The sequence below is a fragment of the Oryctolagus cuniculus genome, chromosome X (assembly GCF_964237555.1).
Source record: "Oryctolagus cuniculus chromosome X, mOryCun1.1, whole genome shotgun sequence".
Lineage (NCBI taxonomy): Eukaryota > Metazoa > Chordata > Mammalia > Lagomorpha > Leporidae > Oryctolagus > Oryctolagus cuniculus.
The window spans coordinates 89,862,939-89,879,539 of record NC_091453.1 but is presented as its reverse complement, the minus strand read 5'-3'; the positions used below and the strand labels follow the sequence as shown (position 1 = coordinate 89,879,539).

The 16,601-nt window shown below is 43.4% G+C and overlaps 2 protein-coding genes across 7 annotated transcripts; both read left to right on the top strand.

The window, feature by feature from the left end:
• Positions 1 to 11,339: 11,339 nt before the first annotated feature.
• Positions 11,340 to 11,960, top strand: LOC100338018 (large ribosomal subunit protein bL32m; the record flags this gene model as incomplete). The annotated part of the gene is made up of 1 exon (XM_002720333.5): positions 11,340 to 11,960. A coding segment is annotated over one exon (498 nt), but the record flags the coding sequence as incomplete, so codon positions are not given.
• A 1,003-nt stretch (positions 11,961 to 12,963) lies between these two features.
• TCEAL4 (transcription elongation factor A like 4) lies at positions 12,964 to 16,343 on the top strand. Of its 6 annotated transcripts, none has more exons than XM_051827424.2 (3): positions 12,964 to 13,254; positions 13,858 to 13,929; positions 14,276 to 16,343. In XM_051827424.2, exon 3 carries the CDS (start codon positions 14,303 to 14,305, stop codon positions 14,900 to 14,902), a length of 600 nt encoding a protein of 199 aa, XP_051683384.1. In that variant the 5' UTR covers positions 12,964 to 13,254; positions 13,858 to 13,929; positions 14,276 to 14,302; the 3' UTR covers positions 14,903 to 16,343. The 6 variants fall into 6 exon arrangements, with proteins under 6 accessions (XP_051683384.1, XP_051683383.1, XP_069922532.1 ...); XM_051827423.2 differs by having other exon boundaries at positions 12,998 to 13,254; positions 14,281 to 16,343; XM_070066431.1 differs by having other exon boundaries at positions 13,121 to 13,254; positions 13,790 to 13,929; positions 14,281 to 16,343.
• The last annotated feature ends 258 nt before the right edge of the window (positions 16,344 to 16,601 follow it).

The following is a 16,601-nucleotide window of genomic DNA, read 5'->3' as shown; positions in this document are numbered from 1 at the left end:
TGTAAACGCTCATAATGTCTGCCAGTATCATAACAAAAGTTTGAAGAAAGTTGTTATAGCATGTTGGTTCAGAACATTTTATATTATGTGAGAAGGTATTTTAATATGGGAAATCCATTAGGACATTCACAGTATTTTGACCATTTTGCTCTCAAAAATTCAGGAAGCAAACCGAAGCATTGGTGAAAGAACATTAGAAATGCACTGTATTTTGGCTGAAAGTACAGGGGTGATTGTGGCCGATGAATCTTAAGTAGAGCGAAAAAATGATGCTTGATGTTGAAGGATGAGTATAGGCAATGAGTACATCTGATTAACCTGGTAGACAAAAGAGAAACAAAGAAAACCTAAATGAGCAGTCATGCTCCTGTGCTGTGTTTTACTAGAAGGACAAGGAAATAGCTTTAGCTGCTGTAAAGAACATAAACAAGAATGAAGGGGAAACAGTGTTAGAGAATAAAAACACCACCTTAGCTACTCTCAAGTGACTCCATTTTTCTCCTCCCCCATTTTTGCTTAACAAAAGCTAACTACTCACTTTTCAACTAATCAGACTTATGTTTAATTTAATAGACTTGTGTAAGAATTTGGGGAGGGGGGGCAGTGTTGTGGAGCAGTAGGTTAAGCCGCAGCTTGTGACACCACATCCCATATGAGCACCGATTTGAGTCCCAGCTGCTCCACTTTGGATCCAGATCCCCACTAATGTGCCTAGGAAGGCAGTAGAAGATGGCTTGAGTGCTTGGGTCCCTGCCAGCCACGTGGGAGACCAGGATGAAGTTTTGGGCTTCTGGCATCAGCCTGAACTGGCCGTCTGGGGAGTGAACCAATAGATCTCTATCTCTTGCTCTCACTCCTGTTCTTTCGCTCTCTCTCTCTCACTTTGCCTGTCAAATAAATAAACAAATCTAAAAAAAAAAATTCTAGGGGCTCACCTCAGAGAAGCCAGCTAAAATTGAAGGACTTCAGATACAGAAAGAACATATGATCACCAGCTGTAAATAGCTGAGCCCAGATCAAATGGACCACTACCTCTCATTACCCTCCTTAATTCTCTCCCCAACTTCCCTTTTCCTTTTAAAAGTCCCCCTGTGAACTTGAGCATTTGAGATGGCTTTTGTGACGAAAAGTCCACCATCTCCTTAAGTTGCTAGCCTCTTGAATAAGCCAGATTTCCTCTCATCAATTCTTGTCTCTCAAGTATTGGCCTGTGAGCAGTGAGTAAATGGACCTTTGTTCTCAGTAACACCACAAACTTTTTTTGACTTCATTTTAATATAAAACGGGGGAAATAAACAAAAAGCATGCAAATATACAAATGAAAAATGTCAGGGCAAGTGTTGTGGCAGAGCAGATTAAGCCACTTCTTGGGATGCCTGCATCTCCTATCAGAGCGCCTGGGATTGAGTCCTGCCTCCAATTTCCATCCAGCTTCCTGATAAGGTGCATCCTGGGAGGTAGCAGATGATGGCCTAGGTCCTGGGGTTCCTGCCACCCACGTGGGAGACCCAGATGGAGTTCCTAGTGTTCTGGGTATGTAGAATCAAAATCAAAATGGAGTGAGTGTGGCTAAAAGCTAACTGCAGATCTCTTGCTTCTGTACATATTAGCTTTGCTTGCTAATGGCTAAGGTTGTATCTTGTGAAACTATGTGGGCCCAAATTCCCAGGAATTAAGAAAGGACTAAATTGACATAAATTATTTTTTCAGAGATTTATTTATTTATTTGAAAGTCAGAGTTACACAGAGAGAGGCGAGGCAGAGAGAGAGAGAGAGGTCTTCGATCTGCTGGTTCACTCCCCAGATGGCCGCAACGGCCGGAGCTGCGCCGATCCGAAGCCAGGAGCCAGGAGCTTCTTCCCAGTCTCCCATGTGGGTTCAGGGGTCCGAGGACTTGGGCCATCTTCTACTGCTTTCCCAGGCCATAGAAGAGAGCTGGATTGGAAGTGAAGCAGCCAGGACTAGAACCGGCACCCACTTGGGATGCCGGTGCTTCAGGCCAGGGCTTTAACCCGCTGCGCCACAGCGCTGGCCCCTCATTATTTTTGCCACTGTAAAAATTTGCACAGATGCCAGCAAAAACAGAAATGGCCAACAAGAAGAAAACAGAACGATCAAAAATAAAACCCTGAAGAAAAAAACAAAAACAAAACCCTCAGAGTATCTGTCAGGGAAGAAGAGGCAGACCATGAAGCCGCAGCCAGAGCAGGTTTGTTCAGAAGAATAAAGCCTGGGAGGGGCTCACGCCCAGGTGGACACGGCCAAGAGGGAGCACCTTCCCTCACAGACTAGCACAGACCAGCGGTTTTCCTAGTACAAAGTGGCCGGGAGAGGCGTGGGGGCCTGAGCGAAAGCCGGGCTGTGAGACAGAGGTAGAGCCTGGGCTACTTCTAAAGGCCCTGTGAGAGTGCAGTGTGAGCTGGGAGGGGCTGGGGCTGGGGCTGGGGCTGGACTCTGGGGCTGAGGCTGAGGCTGGGGGGAAGAGCTTGGGAAGAGCTGGGAGAGCTCAGGCTGACAGCTGGACTCTTCAGATAGTGCTGTGTCCCACAGTCCAGGCAGGGCGGGGCTGTATTAACAGGGCAGAGAAATGAGGGCCTGCTTGCTGTTATGTAGGCGAGAGGTCAACATGGATCCAAGGCTTTTTGTCTTTGCTACATTGGTATCTTCTTCCCATCTTCCCCTCTCTCCAAACCTTTATAATAGCTGTATAATATTATAGTCCTGATCACATTTAAAAACTGTTGATTATTAAAAAACAAGGAATCCCCCTCTTAGTATTTTTTTTGTCTGTTCTACTTAATATGACTGGTTTAATTCTGTAATTATCACACAGTTATTCTTAAGTGTTGAAAATTAACTGAAATGTGATCCCTGTTAAACATAAGAGTGGGAATAAGAGAGGGAAGAGATGTATAATTTGGGGCATGCTCGGGCTGACTTGCCCCAATTGGTAGAGTTGGAAACATACCAGGGGATTCCAGTTCAATCCCATCAAGGTGGCATGTGCCAATGCCATCTCACTATTCCAAGTGATCAATTTCAGTTCACAATTGATCATAATGAAAGGACTAAGAGTCAAAGGGAGCACATAAACAAGTCTAGTACCTGCTAACACTAACCGATAGAATAAATAAAGGGGAGAGTGATCCAACATGGGAAGCGAGATACTCAGCAGACTCATAGAATGGCGGATGTCCTAAATAGCACTCTGGCCTCAGAATCAGCCCTAAAGGCACTCGGATCTGGCTGAAAAGCCCATGAGAGTATTTCAGGCATGGAAAGCCAAGACACTCTGGCAAAAAGATCTCTGTGAGTGAGATCCCAGTGGAAAGAACAGGTCTTCAAAGAGGGAGGTGCCTTTCTCTGAAGGGAGGAGAGAACCTCCACTTTGACTATGACCGTGTCTAAACAAGATAAGAGTCGGAGAACTCAAGGGGCTTCCATAGCCTTGGAAACTCATGACTGGAGCATAGGGAGATTACTGATGCCATAAACAGGAGTGTCAATTTGTAAAGTCAACAACAGGAGTCACTGTGCGCTTACTCCTCATGTAGGATCTCTGTCCTTAATGTGCTGTACATTGAGGCTTAATGCTATAACGAGTACTCAAACAGTATATTTCACTTTGTGTTTCTATGGGGGTGCAAACAATTGAAATCTTTACTTAATGTACACTAAACTGATCATCTGTAAAAAAAAAAAAAAAAGAAATTATCAATTCCCAACTTGACTCTCACTGGGATTAAACATGACAATAGGTCTGATCTGATTTCATCATCATTTTAAAAAAATCATCTATTATTTTTCACTTTATGTTTCTGTGTGGGAGCAAACTGTTGAAATCCTTACTTAAGGTATACTAAGCTGATCTTCTGTATATTAAGATAATCGAAAATGAATCTTGATGTGAATGGAAGGGGAGAGGGAGTGGGAAAGGGGAGGGTTGTGGGTGGGAGGGACGGTATGGGGGGGGGAGCCATTGTAACCCATGAGTCGTACTTTGGAAATTTATATTCATTAAATAAAAGATAAAAAAAAAACAAGGAATCCATTGGAAACTCAACTTTTTGGTTTCATAAATTGTGACGTAAATATATATATATATATATATACTGTATTGTGCTCATAGAATAATAATAATAATAATAATAATAAACTGTTTTCCATCTCACTACTTGGCACCAGACTGGAGACAAAAAGGAGGGAAACCCAGTAAATGACTTTCCCTCAGCCTCTCCAAGGCCATCTGTGCACCTCAGTCCCCCATGACTACATTTTATATGCCTTCTCCTATTTAATCCAGCCTTGCACTTAGATATTGGCAGGAGCCAACTAAAAAAAAAAAGCATAATTCACCTGAGCAAGGTAAAAGGTAAGAATAGTAACCTGTATCTACATTTACACGGCTATAGTAACCCTGTTGGGATAGGAGTCCAGGCCCCATCTATCACATGGTATTATACTTGCACTCTAAAGCAAAACCCAATCTCAAGATTGGAGAGGTAGCAAAGAAGAAAAAGCTACAGACCCAGGAGAGACCCAAATGTTTCCTGATAGACTGGGTATTTTGAGGATGGGATCAAAGAGGATACTTGGCAAGAGAATTTATATTTGGCTTGCAGTAAGAATTTTCACTGGAACTGCTAATCCAAGAAGTTGAGTTTCCCTGCAGAAATAACCTCCACAGAACACACACATAATGTGTGATTTTGAAGAAAAATGTAGCATTATCCTTACAGCCAAGTCTGGAATTTCTGAAAGTGTTTATCTTGCCAGCCTATTTCAGTAATGTTTGCAGATCTTATAGATAAGGTGAGAGCACCAAATGTGGGACTAATATAGCTTTATCACATAGTAACAGAAGATTTAACATAGCAACAGAAGATTTAATGTATTGATAGGCACAGACATAGTGCACCAAAGACATATATTTAAATACTCTGGAGGCCGGCACTGTGGCATAGCAGGTAAAGCTGCCGCCTGCAGTGCCAGCATCCCCTATGGGCACCTGTCTTCAGATCAGCGCAGCTCTGACCGTTGTGGCCAACTGGGGACTGAACCATTGGATGGAAGACCTCTCTCTGCCTCTCCTTCTCTCTGTTTGTATCTCTGACTTTCAAATAAATAAATAAATAAATCTTTTTAAAAAATACTCTGACTGTAATACTAAGTCAAAAATACCTGAAAGATTTAACTCATTAAGACTTTTTGAAAGGCACACAGAAAAAGATAAAATCTGGGACAAATTTTGCGTAACTCCCTAATAGAGACAGTTTTCCTCTCCTCCACTCCATTCAGAATTTCTTTCCAAAAACAAACCACAGTATCCAAGGCAAATAGTGGAGGTCTGGTTCTTCTAACCAGTCTCTTGACCCTAGCTCAAATCATCACTGTACAACTTCTGGTCAGGAGACATAAAAAAAGGCATTCTAATCTCATCTAGCCTTAAATTTTCAAAGGGTACTAAAAGCCTTGGAATTTCATTGCATTTCTTCTATAAACCTTAGGGCAGAGAGGCAGGAGGGCATGGGAGAGAGGGGTACACATCAGGGGAGATGGGAGGGAAGGTTGTTGTGCTAATGGCTGTTGAACATGTTGCTCGCTAGAACTTGAACCATGATGAGGCTGTGGCCATGCCTCTGCAGCCAAACACCCAAACAGTCTGTTGTCCATGTCTGGAATTGTCCTGCAGTCTGTCCAGTCTCAGGAGCAAAGTTGAATCCATGATTTGTTGAGACTAGGGTACGCAGCAGCACCAGATGATGCAGTGGAAGCACTGGAGAGGGACATAGAGCCAAAGGGAGGGTGAAGATTGAAAGTTGCCCACATATAATAATAAAAAAGGGGGAGGGCAGTGGAGGATAGCCCAGGTACTTGGGCCCCCTGCACCTGCATGGGAGACCAGGAAGAAGCACCTGCCTCCTGGTTTTGGATTGGCGCAGTGCCGTGGCGGCCATTTGGGGAGTGAACCAACAGAAGGAAGACCTTTCTCTCTGTGTCTCTCTCTCACTGTCTATAGCTCTACCTGTCAAATAAATAATAATAATAATAAAAGAAAGTTGCCCACACTGGGGCCAGCGCTGTGGTGTAGTGGATAAAGCTGCCATCTGCAGTGCTGGCATCCCATATGGGTGCTGGTTCGAATCCTGTCTGCTCCTCTTCTGATCCAGCTCTCTGCTATGGCCTGGGAAAGAAGTAGAAGATGGCCCAAGTCCTTGGGCCCTTGCACCCAAAAGGGAAGACTTGAAGGAAGATCCTGGCTCCTGGCTTTGGATGGCACAGCTCCGGCCATTGCAGCCAATTGGGGAGTGAACCAGCAGATGGAAGACCTCTCTCTCTGCCTCTCCTTCTCTCTGTGTGTAACTCTGACTTTTAAATAAATAAATAAATCTAAAAAAAAAAAGTTGCCCACACTAAACTGAGTGAATGAATCTTGGAGGCTGGCAGGCCACCTGCTGGGCAGAGAAGCTTGGGCAAGTGCTGGGGATTCTAGTTGGGGCTGTTCCCTAGGTGGGGTTGGAATGACCTAAAATCTGGGCTAATATCTGTCCTGCCGAAGAAGACAGCTGGATGATGGTTACAGGAGGGACCAGGCCGCTATTCCTGAAATTCTCTGTCAGCCAGGGGTAGAAAGGAAAGTGTTGCCCCAGGAGAATAGCTGTTTGGTGGCAAGGACAGTGCTGGAGGAGATACCTTTACTCTGATCTGCATTAATGTTGGAATACATTTCTGAAAATCTTGGCTATCTTGGGCTAATAGACTATCTGATTTCTTGAGGGTCTTGCTGTGTTCTGGCTCTTGTGGTTATAACAAGATGAACAGAAATCTGGGAATGATTGTAGTTCATAAGTAAATCTCTTCTAGGAACCATGTCCAATATACTTATTTTTTAAAAATCAAGAAATAATACCCTTACCGATCTCCCTGACTCTGGAATTTCAATTCTATTTCATTCAGATTTGTTCAATATTATTCTTTTCCAGCCTATAATCTTTCACTTTGATAAACACAAACATTTCTGACCTACAATTATGCATGGAATAGATTATGGGAGTGTCCAAAGAAAACAGTTTATGCCCCAGTCTCCACTGACTCACTTAATAAAAACCTGCAGCCCCTAAGTCACAACCTTGGCTCAAAGTGTAGGGAGGTGACTCAACTGAACCAGTAAGAACCTTCCTGGGATGTGAAGCCTTAAGACTGAAGACCAAAGTGGTATAGTTCTTTGCCTGTCATTTGTTTGGCTGATTGTTTAACCCTTTGCCTCCAATCATGTAGATTTAATGATATGAGTTTAGGACTAGCAATAGTAAACATATCTCCTGGTTCTTAAACCTTATGAGGAGAACCATGGTGTCTGAGTCTGTTTGGGTTGTTGTAACAAAACATCTGAGGCTGGTTGATTTATTTAAAAACCAGAAATGTGTTACAGTTCGGGAGGCTGAAATTCCAAGACCAAGGTGTTGACAGTGTCAGTGTCTAATAAGGTTCAGTTCTCTGTTTCAAAATGGTGTTTTGCTGCTGTGTCCTCACTTGGAAGAAGGCAGAAGGCAGAAGGACAAAAGGGGCCGAGCTAGTTTCCTCCCACTCCTTTATAAGGTCACATCTTCATTAAGGAGGGCAGAGCCCTCGTGGCCTAATCACCATGTAGACTCCACTTCTTAATGGTGTTGCATTGGTGATTAAGTTACAATATGAAGTTTGGAGAGGACACAAACATTCAAACCACAGCACATGGTAGTCAATGAAGAAGTAAAGTTTTCCTCCATCCACACATACATGCATGCTATATGGATGCTGAATTATTTTATTTTTCACATTCAGGCACATTGAAAAGAACTTCCACCACATTAACTTAGTCACATGAAATCCTAGCTTCTGATGCAGTGGCCAGTATGATGGAATTGGTCCAGATTCTCACATATCACTGCCCTCTTCCTTTTGATCCTGGTCCTCATTCCAGGCTAAGAGAAGAATGACTGGAGTGGGGAAGAGGAAGCTTGGGAAAATAATCATCTGGGGCCGGCGCTGTGGTGCAGTGGGTTAACACCCTTGCCTGAAGCACCAGCATTCCATATGGGCACCGGTTCAAGACCCAGCCGCTCCACTTCCGATCCAGCTCTCTGCTATGGCCTGGGAAAGCAGTAGAAGATGGCGCAAGTCCTTGGGCCCCTGCACCCATGTGGGAGACCTGGAAGAATCTCCTGGCTCCTGGTTTCGGCACCCCCGCCATTGCAGTCATTTGAGGATAGAAGATCTCTCGCTCTGTCTCTCCTCCTCTCTAACTCTGCCTTCCAAATAAATAAAAAAAAAAAACACCTTTCTCAGTATTAATCTACTTGACAAGAAATATTTTAAAACAAAAGATAATGTAGTGTGGATTTACTTGACTTACCCCAATTACCATTTGAGTAATTAATTAAAATTAAAATACATCTTGTTCATGTCTTGCTGATATAATCATTTCTACTAGATATATACTACAAGTGCAACTACCAAGTCATAATATACATAAATATTTAGCTTAAATAGATACTGATTTTTTAAGTAGTTGTATCAACTTATGCTTCCACTTATAGTACACAAGAGTACTTCAGGGGCCTGCACTGTGGTATAGTAGGTTAAGCCTCTGCCTGCGGAGCCAGCATCCCATAATGGGCACTGGTTTATGTCCTGACTGCTCCACTTCCAATCCAGCTCTCTGCTGTGGCCTGGGAAAGCGGTGGAGGATGGCCCAAGTGCTTGGGCCCCTGCATACACATGGGAGACTCAGAAGTAGTTCCGGAGGCTCCTGGCTTTGGATCAGCTCACCTCTGGCTGTTGCGGCCATTTGGGGAGTAAATGAGTGGATGGAGGGCCTCTTTCTCTGTCTGTGACTTTGCCTCTCAAATAAATCAAATAAATCTTTTTTTAAAAGAGTACTTAAAATGCACGCACAGTTATAGTTTTTTGCAATACTCATTTCCATGAACTTTTGAAGACCTCTGGTATATGCAAGTTCCAGTTACTCTATATCCTTGCCAAATGTCTGTATGATCAGTCTTTTGACTATTATCCATTCTCCCGTTTTACATATATGCAAACTATCTGAGCCTAAAAGATGTCAAATACTTTTCTAAGTACTACATCTGAATTCTAGACTCTTCCCACCATACCAGCCCAACAACTTTTCAATTATGGATTTCCAGCCCTCAGAAATGGGTTGTTCCCAAAATACATGAAATGATTTTCCATAAATTTAAAATTATTTCAAAATAAAGTTACCACCTCAAAATGAATAGAATGATACCTATACCCTAACACACATCTATATTAGTACCCACACAAAATTACATCTTAATGATGGTTGTGGTGGTGATGGGAATTGTTTTCTTTGATCTAAGTAAGACATGGGTTGACAACATTTTTCTGAGAAGAGCCCAATAGTAAGCATTTTAGGCATTGTGGATCACATATTTGTACTTTCTTTTACTCCTGTTATTATTGTAACTTTTATACAGGTTGTTCCGGTTGCTATCATTGCATAGCCAATTGCTTAGAAATTTAGCAGTATAAAAATCATTTATATTCATGAAGTGTTCAGCTGCTAAGTTCTTTTTTTAAAAAAAAGATTTATTTATTTATTTATGTTAAAGTCAGAGTTACATGGAGCATGGAGAGAGAGAGGAGAGGCAGAGAGAGAGAGAGGGTCCCCCATCCACCGCGCCCATACAGGATGCCAGCACTGCAGGCGGCTGCTTTACTCACTATGTCACAGTGCCCCCCTCCCGCCCCCCCCCCCCCCATGGATTTTGGAATCAGGTTGTCAATTTCTGCAAAGAAGCCAGCTGAGGTTTTGGTAGAGATTATTTTGAATCTGTAGATCAATTTGAGAAACATTGCTAATGTTAACATCCAATCTATGAACATAGGATATCTCTCCATTTATTTAGGTATTCTTTTATTTCTTCCAACAATGTTTGGTGGATTTTGGTGTACAAAACTTGGACTTTTAAAATTAAATTTATTTCTAAGTGTTTTATTCTTTGTGATGCTATTCCAAATGGAATTGTTTTCATTCTTGCCTCTGAATTATTCATTGCTAGCATAGAAATGCAATTGAATTTTGTAAATGGGTACTTCAAAAAATTTGCATAAAATGAAATTGAAAGTGTGAGTTTATTTTGGTGCAAGCCTTTTTGAAATCCATGCATAGTTTTTTTTCAAAATACACATTTTCCAGTGTAATGAAAAATTTTAGCACCAAAATAAATGCATATTTTAAATTTCATTTTCCATGAACTCCTTTTGAACTACTCCTGAGTACAGAAAGGGTAGTCTTCCACGTTGCTGAACTCATATATTATTTCTCACAGTTCTTTGGTGGATTATTTGCAATTTTCTAGATTCAAAATCACGTCATCTGCAAAAAGACAAAGTTTAATGTCCTTTCTTCCAATCTGGATGCATTTACTTCATTTCTCTTGCTTATTCTGAGATTTGTATGTGTCTCAGAAAATAAAGCTCTTCACTTTCCCTCAGATGTTTAACTAATTATGCAAATATAATTTATGTAATAACTTATTCTTCCCTACTGAGCAGAAATGTTTCTTTTTCACACACTAAAAACTTGTACACCTGGGTGTGTTAGTGGATGCTCTCTGCTTTATTTCTGTTACTACACTTATTCCAGTGCTACCCTGAGTTAAGATTGCATTTTATAAACCATTCTGCCTCCTTGATGCATGAATTCTGCCACCAGAGATAAATGAAATAGCACCCCAGATAAGGTGGCCAGCACAGTGCCTGACACAGAAATGATATTCTGTAGAGAGCAATACAACTACATACTTGTAGCTGTTTTGTGTATCCATACTAGTGTCACCATTCGTGGGGATGGTTGATAGTTAATAAATAATTATTTCTACTGTGTTTCAGCACCCGATATATAAGAATTAATTCTTTTTATAAACCAAACACCCAAAGATAACCAGAGTAAACAGATGTACTAAGAGGATTATAAAATTAAATCGGTTGTGATGGACAGTTGTAATGTTCTTTTTTTTTTTTCTATTATAAATTAAGCCAATGAAATCACCACTATGGTCTCAAAACTAGCAAAGCACAAATGCTCAAGAAACAAAATTTCTCTGGGGATTTTTAAAATAAAACGTTTTAAAATATAAAGTTTTAACAGAATTTTATTATCCCCAAGGGCAAACATTAGAACTGGAATTCTGATATCAAATATTTTTATTTTTAAACAATTTGCAAAGTTGGCTTTCAGAAAAATTCACCGGGCGTCGCCCGTGCTGGTTGTGATGTTTCAGCAGCACCAGGCATTCCGGGTACTGTTCTGAAACTGGTGGGAGCAACTACAGCGGAAGCTTCAACTGGGCCGCCCAGGCTTTCCTCGTGTGCCATGGGAACCAGCATTAGCAGTCCAGGGGCCAACCATCTTTACAGAGCCAAAGGATACCAGTGAGAGTGAGAATTCCAGCCTTTTGGACACTATCTTTTGGATGGCAGCTCCTAAAAACAGACGCACCATTGAAGTTAATCGGTGTAGGAGAAGAAATCCTCATAAGCTTATTAAAGTTAAGAATAATATAGACGTGTGTCCAGAATGTGGCCACCTGAAACAGAAGCACGTCCTTTGTGGCTATTGCTATGAGAAAGTGCGTAAGGAGACTGCAGCAATCAGACAACAGATAGGAAAACAAGAAGGAGGCCCTTTTAAGGCTCCTACGGTAGAGACTGTGGTGCTGTACACGGGGGAGACACCATCTGAAGAAGATCAGGGCAAGAGGATCATTGAACCGGATAGGAAGCGGCCATCCTGGTTCACCCAGAATTGACACTGAAGATGGTAAAAGGATAATGTCACAGCAGAACATTTCTCCTGAAAGAGAAAGACTTTGTTTATTTTAAAATCAGCAATATGGTTGGAAATATTCTTTAAGCAGTTTTGTGTGGAAAAACTTGAAAAATGTATCATGATGACTCAAAAGTATTTGTTTATACAAAGTCTCAGTGGATTAATATGTCTGTTTATGTTACAGTAAAAGGTTTTCAGTAAAGATAAAATTTCCAGAACAAAAATAAAACAGTTTAAAATTCAAAAAAAAAAAAAGAAAAAAAAAGAAAAATTCACCAATACACTCAGGGGAGAGTACTTGTGTCCCAATCCTTCAACAAATCTGTTATAGATTTTCATGAATTTTCAATTTTCTTGAATTGTTCAGCTGTTTGTTATTATATATTGAAGTACTTTCCACACCAAGAAGTTATGTGGAGATAGATTATCTGCATGAGAACAAATAGAGGGTACTTAACAGCTTGGTATAGCAAGGCAATCAGACACCATCATTTGTGTTTTGTAGAGATTTAATTGCATGCAGGGAGTGGGAAAGCTTTATAATAGAAAAATACAGAAGCCTTCACTATGCTGTGGTTGGAGATGTTGCCATGGAGAAGCTGGAGGCAGGTCAGCTAAAAGCTGGGCACCCCCTGTACTTGGTTAGGGGTACATATTTGCTTTTCCTAGATGGTCAAGGGGCAACAAACCAGAAGATTGCTCCAGAGGCTGTGGTTTGGCTTCCTGTGTACTTGGTGCAAAAGTTGTGGAATGCAGTTCTATTGTCATATGTATTATCCCTTATATATTCAACTTTTCACTTAAGATAAATTACTTTCTCTTATTCTGCTCTTAATTTCATTTTTTTAATTCGTTAGAAAATGTATCTTTGTGCATTGCAAGAAATAGGGTCAATTTCATTTTGGGGGAAATTGTTTCCTAAATTTTTTTCTAGGGTGTCATAGCCCACTCTCCATACCATATTTAAACTCACATTTATATTATTTTATGGGGTGAGTCTACGTTCGTTCTTTCTACGGAATTTAAGAGCAACATTTTTAAGACTCCTCCCCCGGACAGCCCAACCCATTAACCCACCCCCACCCCCACCCCCACAGCACCCCTTTGTGGTTTTCATTAAAATTCTTTTTTGACCAACTTACCCACAGGAGAAAAAAAAGTCCAGAGAGGTGAGGGAGTACCTGCTCTTGAGGAGGCGGTGGGTAGCAGGCAGGCGTGAGCTAGTAGGCGGGGCATGGAGAGGTCGAACTCGGGGCCTGCGACGCTCACGTGACCCGCAGGGCAGATGTGAGCAGCAGTTTGGGTGTCCGCCCTCCCTGCCCACGGTCGGATCCTGTAGCGGTGCTCTCCGGTACCAAGGCACCAAGGCTCCTGATTGTTGCTCCAGCTTTTTTCAGGTCAGTGCGAGGGCCTTCTTCCACGTTGCCAGAGAAATGGCAGGAGGGGGGAGGGGGGAGGGGGACGGGTACACGGTCGGGGCAAAAACTGGGGGTGGGGCTCGGGTCTAGGGAAGCTGTCCCCGGTGAGGACCGAGATGAAGGTGGGAAAACGGTGCAGGGTGGCTGCGGGTGAGCCAGCCGGCGGTGGGCAGTAGGTGGGTAAGCTGGATTCTCCTATGTATCCATGCCTGCTTTCTAGGCACTTCTCTGCCCTCCGTCCATTTTGGAGACGCAGATGGTGGGCTGGGAGGCGCCCCAGCAGCAAGACGGTGGAAATAATCCCCTTCTACCATTCACTGCGTAAAAAAAACTGTTGACCGCTAGGGTGTGGAGGCTAAGCGCCCTCAGGAGAGAAGGATGCAGAGGGCCAAACATAGTTTGGAAAATACCGTGTCTGACACCCGAGCCCTAAGAAGAAATGGCGGCCGGCCTGTCGGGGGTGGGTGTAGGGGAATTGGGGAGGAAAACATTGGGTGAGTAGGGCTATATTTAGGAAAGGACAAAGTCCCTGCGAGTCCGCGGAGCGCGCAGTCCCCGCCCCTGTGCCCTGCCTGTCCGCAGGTCTGCGCGTCGGTGGTGGCCAGCGCCCCGGGAGGCCTGAGAGGAGGAGCCAGCTGCGCGGAATCCCTGCAGGTCAGCGGCAGGGGAGGCTCGGGCGGGGACCCCGAAGGGTCGGTGGCACGCAGGGCACGGCCTGGGCCGAATGCGGGCCCGCCGCCCGTATGCCCTCCCTCCGCCCCACCGCGCGGGCGCCCTGCCCCGCCGGGCCGGTGTGGAGCAGGTGGCAGCGCCTGCCACTGGGTGGTTGGCTCAGGCGTGCGGAGCGAGGGGTGTGCAGGCGGCGCACTGGGAGGCCCGGCCAGGCGAGGGGTCCCCTCCCAGGGCGCGGGATGAAGTCGGATGCGCACCTGCCTCTGTGCCCACGTCCTGAGTCTCCCCCATCTCCTCTTTGTCTCCTCCCCTCCGCCCCTACCCCCAGCACAGGACAAGGAGGGGGCATCGCAACATGGAAACAGCCCGCAGTGAAGATGGAGGAACGCCTGCGAACCAGGGCGTGATGGCAAACGAAGAACAGCCGCAGGATGAGGGAAGGCCAGAAGTAGCTTCTACTCTGGAAGACAAGGACATGTTAGGGAACAGGGGAAAGACGGAGGATGAGGACGGGCTGAGGGATAAGGACAAGCCAGAGCATGAGGGAAAGGCCCAGGGAGGAGGAGAGGCAGGGAGAGAGGGAAAAGCGGAAGAGGGAGGCAAGTCAGAGAGCTTGGGCAAGCCAGAGAGTGAAACCAGGGCTGCAGCAAAGCGCCCGGCTGAGGACGACGTACCCAGGAAAGCCAAAAGAAAAACCAACAAGGGGCTGGCTCAGTATCTCAAGGAGTACAAAGAGTCCATACACGATATGAATTTCAGCAATGAGGACATGATCAGAGAATTTGACAATATGGCTAAGGTGGAGGATGACAGGAGAAAATGCAAACAGAAGTTGGGAGCTTTCGTGTGGATGCAAAGAAATTTACAGGACCCCTTCTACCCGAGGGGCCCAAGGGAATTCAGGGGAGGCTGCAGGGCCCCGCGAAGGGACATTGAAGACATCCCTTATGTGTAGTAAGATTTGCTAACCATATGCTACTACTTGGCTTTAGATGTCCAGCCCGTTACCAGTAGCCTTTTGACTCAAGTGCAGTGTTCTAAATTGCAGTAGCAGATTTGCATTCATTGCATGGGAAAATGTTTATAATATATTGTAAAATTAAGAAAAAAAACACAACTTGCAGTACCATATATATATGGCATCAGTCCATTTTTGTAAAACTACATTTTACATATAGAAAACAACTCTAAAAGTTGTGCACACTAAAACATTAGCAGTAGTTACCTGTGGGTAATATTTTTATTCTATCCTTTTTTCATTCATCCACAGTTTGTTCTAAAAATAGATTACTTTTGTCATAAGATAATGAAAAATAGAAATATATGAGCAATCAAAAGAACTGTCCAGTGAGCTTATGAAGGCAGTGGAGACACAATTCTTGTTGTCCAGGACATAAAGTTGATAGGAAAACATTGCATTATCTCTGGGACTCAAAGCTAGAGGAATCAACTTGATGATTATTACAGATCTTAAGGAGCAGCCTTGTTATCTGTGAACTGAGGATAAAACTTGCCTTCCAGGACTGTGGAGAAGATCAAATGAGGTACAATGTGAAGCTATGATGGGTTGGCTCCTACCCTCTTCCCCACACTAGCAGAAGCAGCCCTCAGGCACCTGGGGGAAGCTGGAGGGAGGTCTCACCTGTACTCAGGAATAAGGCCAGATAACTGAGAGGTGGGGGCCACTCTCCCCTGAGTAATGTCATGTCTGGTGGGCACGGTGCCTCTTCTGGATCCTGCATATCCTAAGGTCCCCGCTGCTGCTGGTGGCCTAGAGACTGATGGGCTAAAGCAACACCTGTGTCCCAAGAGAAGGGGTAGAGAATTGCTCTTCTTATGATAGAGTTCTGCTAACTCTATCATAGGTAGTGGGTAGTATCCAGTTGTCATTTGGGCCCTGACATTTTATACAAAGTTCTTACAAAGCACTGCTTTTCATGTTTCTTGTTGATAGGTGTGTGTGGTTTTGGTTTTGGTTTTGTTTTTTTGCATAGAGACATCTCGCTAGATTTAGATACTGGAGGCTGGGTGAAGAGAAAAAAATCTAAATGACCAGATGCTGTGCCATTTGCACTTGTTAATCTCATGTCTGCTGACTTTTTTTCTCAGGAGTTGTCTCCCAGGAAATTCCTGTTAAGCTCTGCCTTATTATTTCAACAAATCCATCTACTTATGTGATTTTCCCCCTCGCTGGCTCTTCCAATAGCTTTTTATTTGCTTATAGTGCTTTCTTAAATGAACTTTTATGTGAGGATGGTTGTAGATTTACAGAATTATTGCAAAGATAGTACAGTTTCTGCATACTGCATATCACTATCCCCTGTTGTTAAATGTCTAACATTGCTGTGGTGGATTTCTCATGATGAACCAATACTAATAAATTATTATTAACTAAAGTACAAAGTTTGTTCTGATTTCCCCTAATGTGCTTTTTCTGCTCGAGGGTCCTATCCATGCTACCGCATTACATTTAGTTACCATGTCTCCATAGGTTCCTCTTAGTTGGGAGAGTTTTGACTATCCTTGTTTTTGATGACCTTCACACTTTTAAAAAAAAAAAGATTTATTTATTTGAAAGTCAGAGTTAACAGAGAGAAGGAGAGGCAGAGAGAGAGAGAGAGAGAGAGAGGTCTTCCATCCGCTTTTCACTCCCC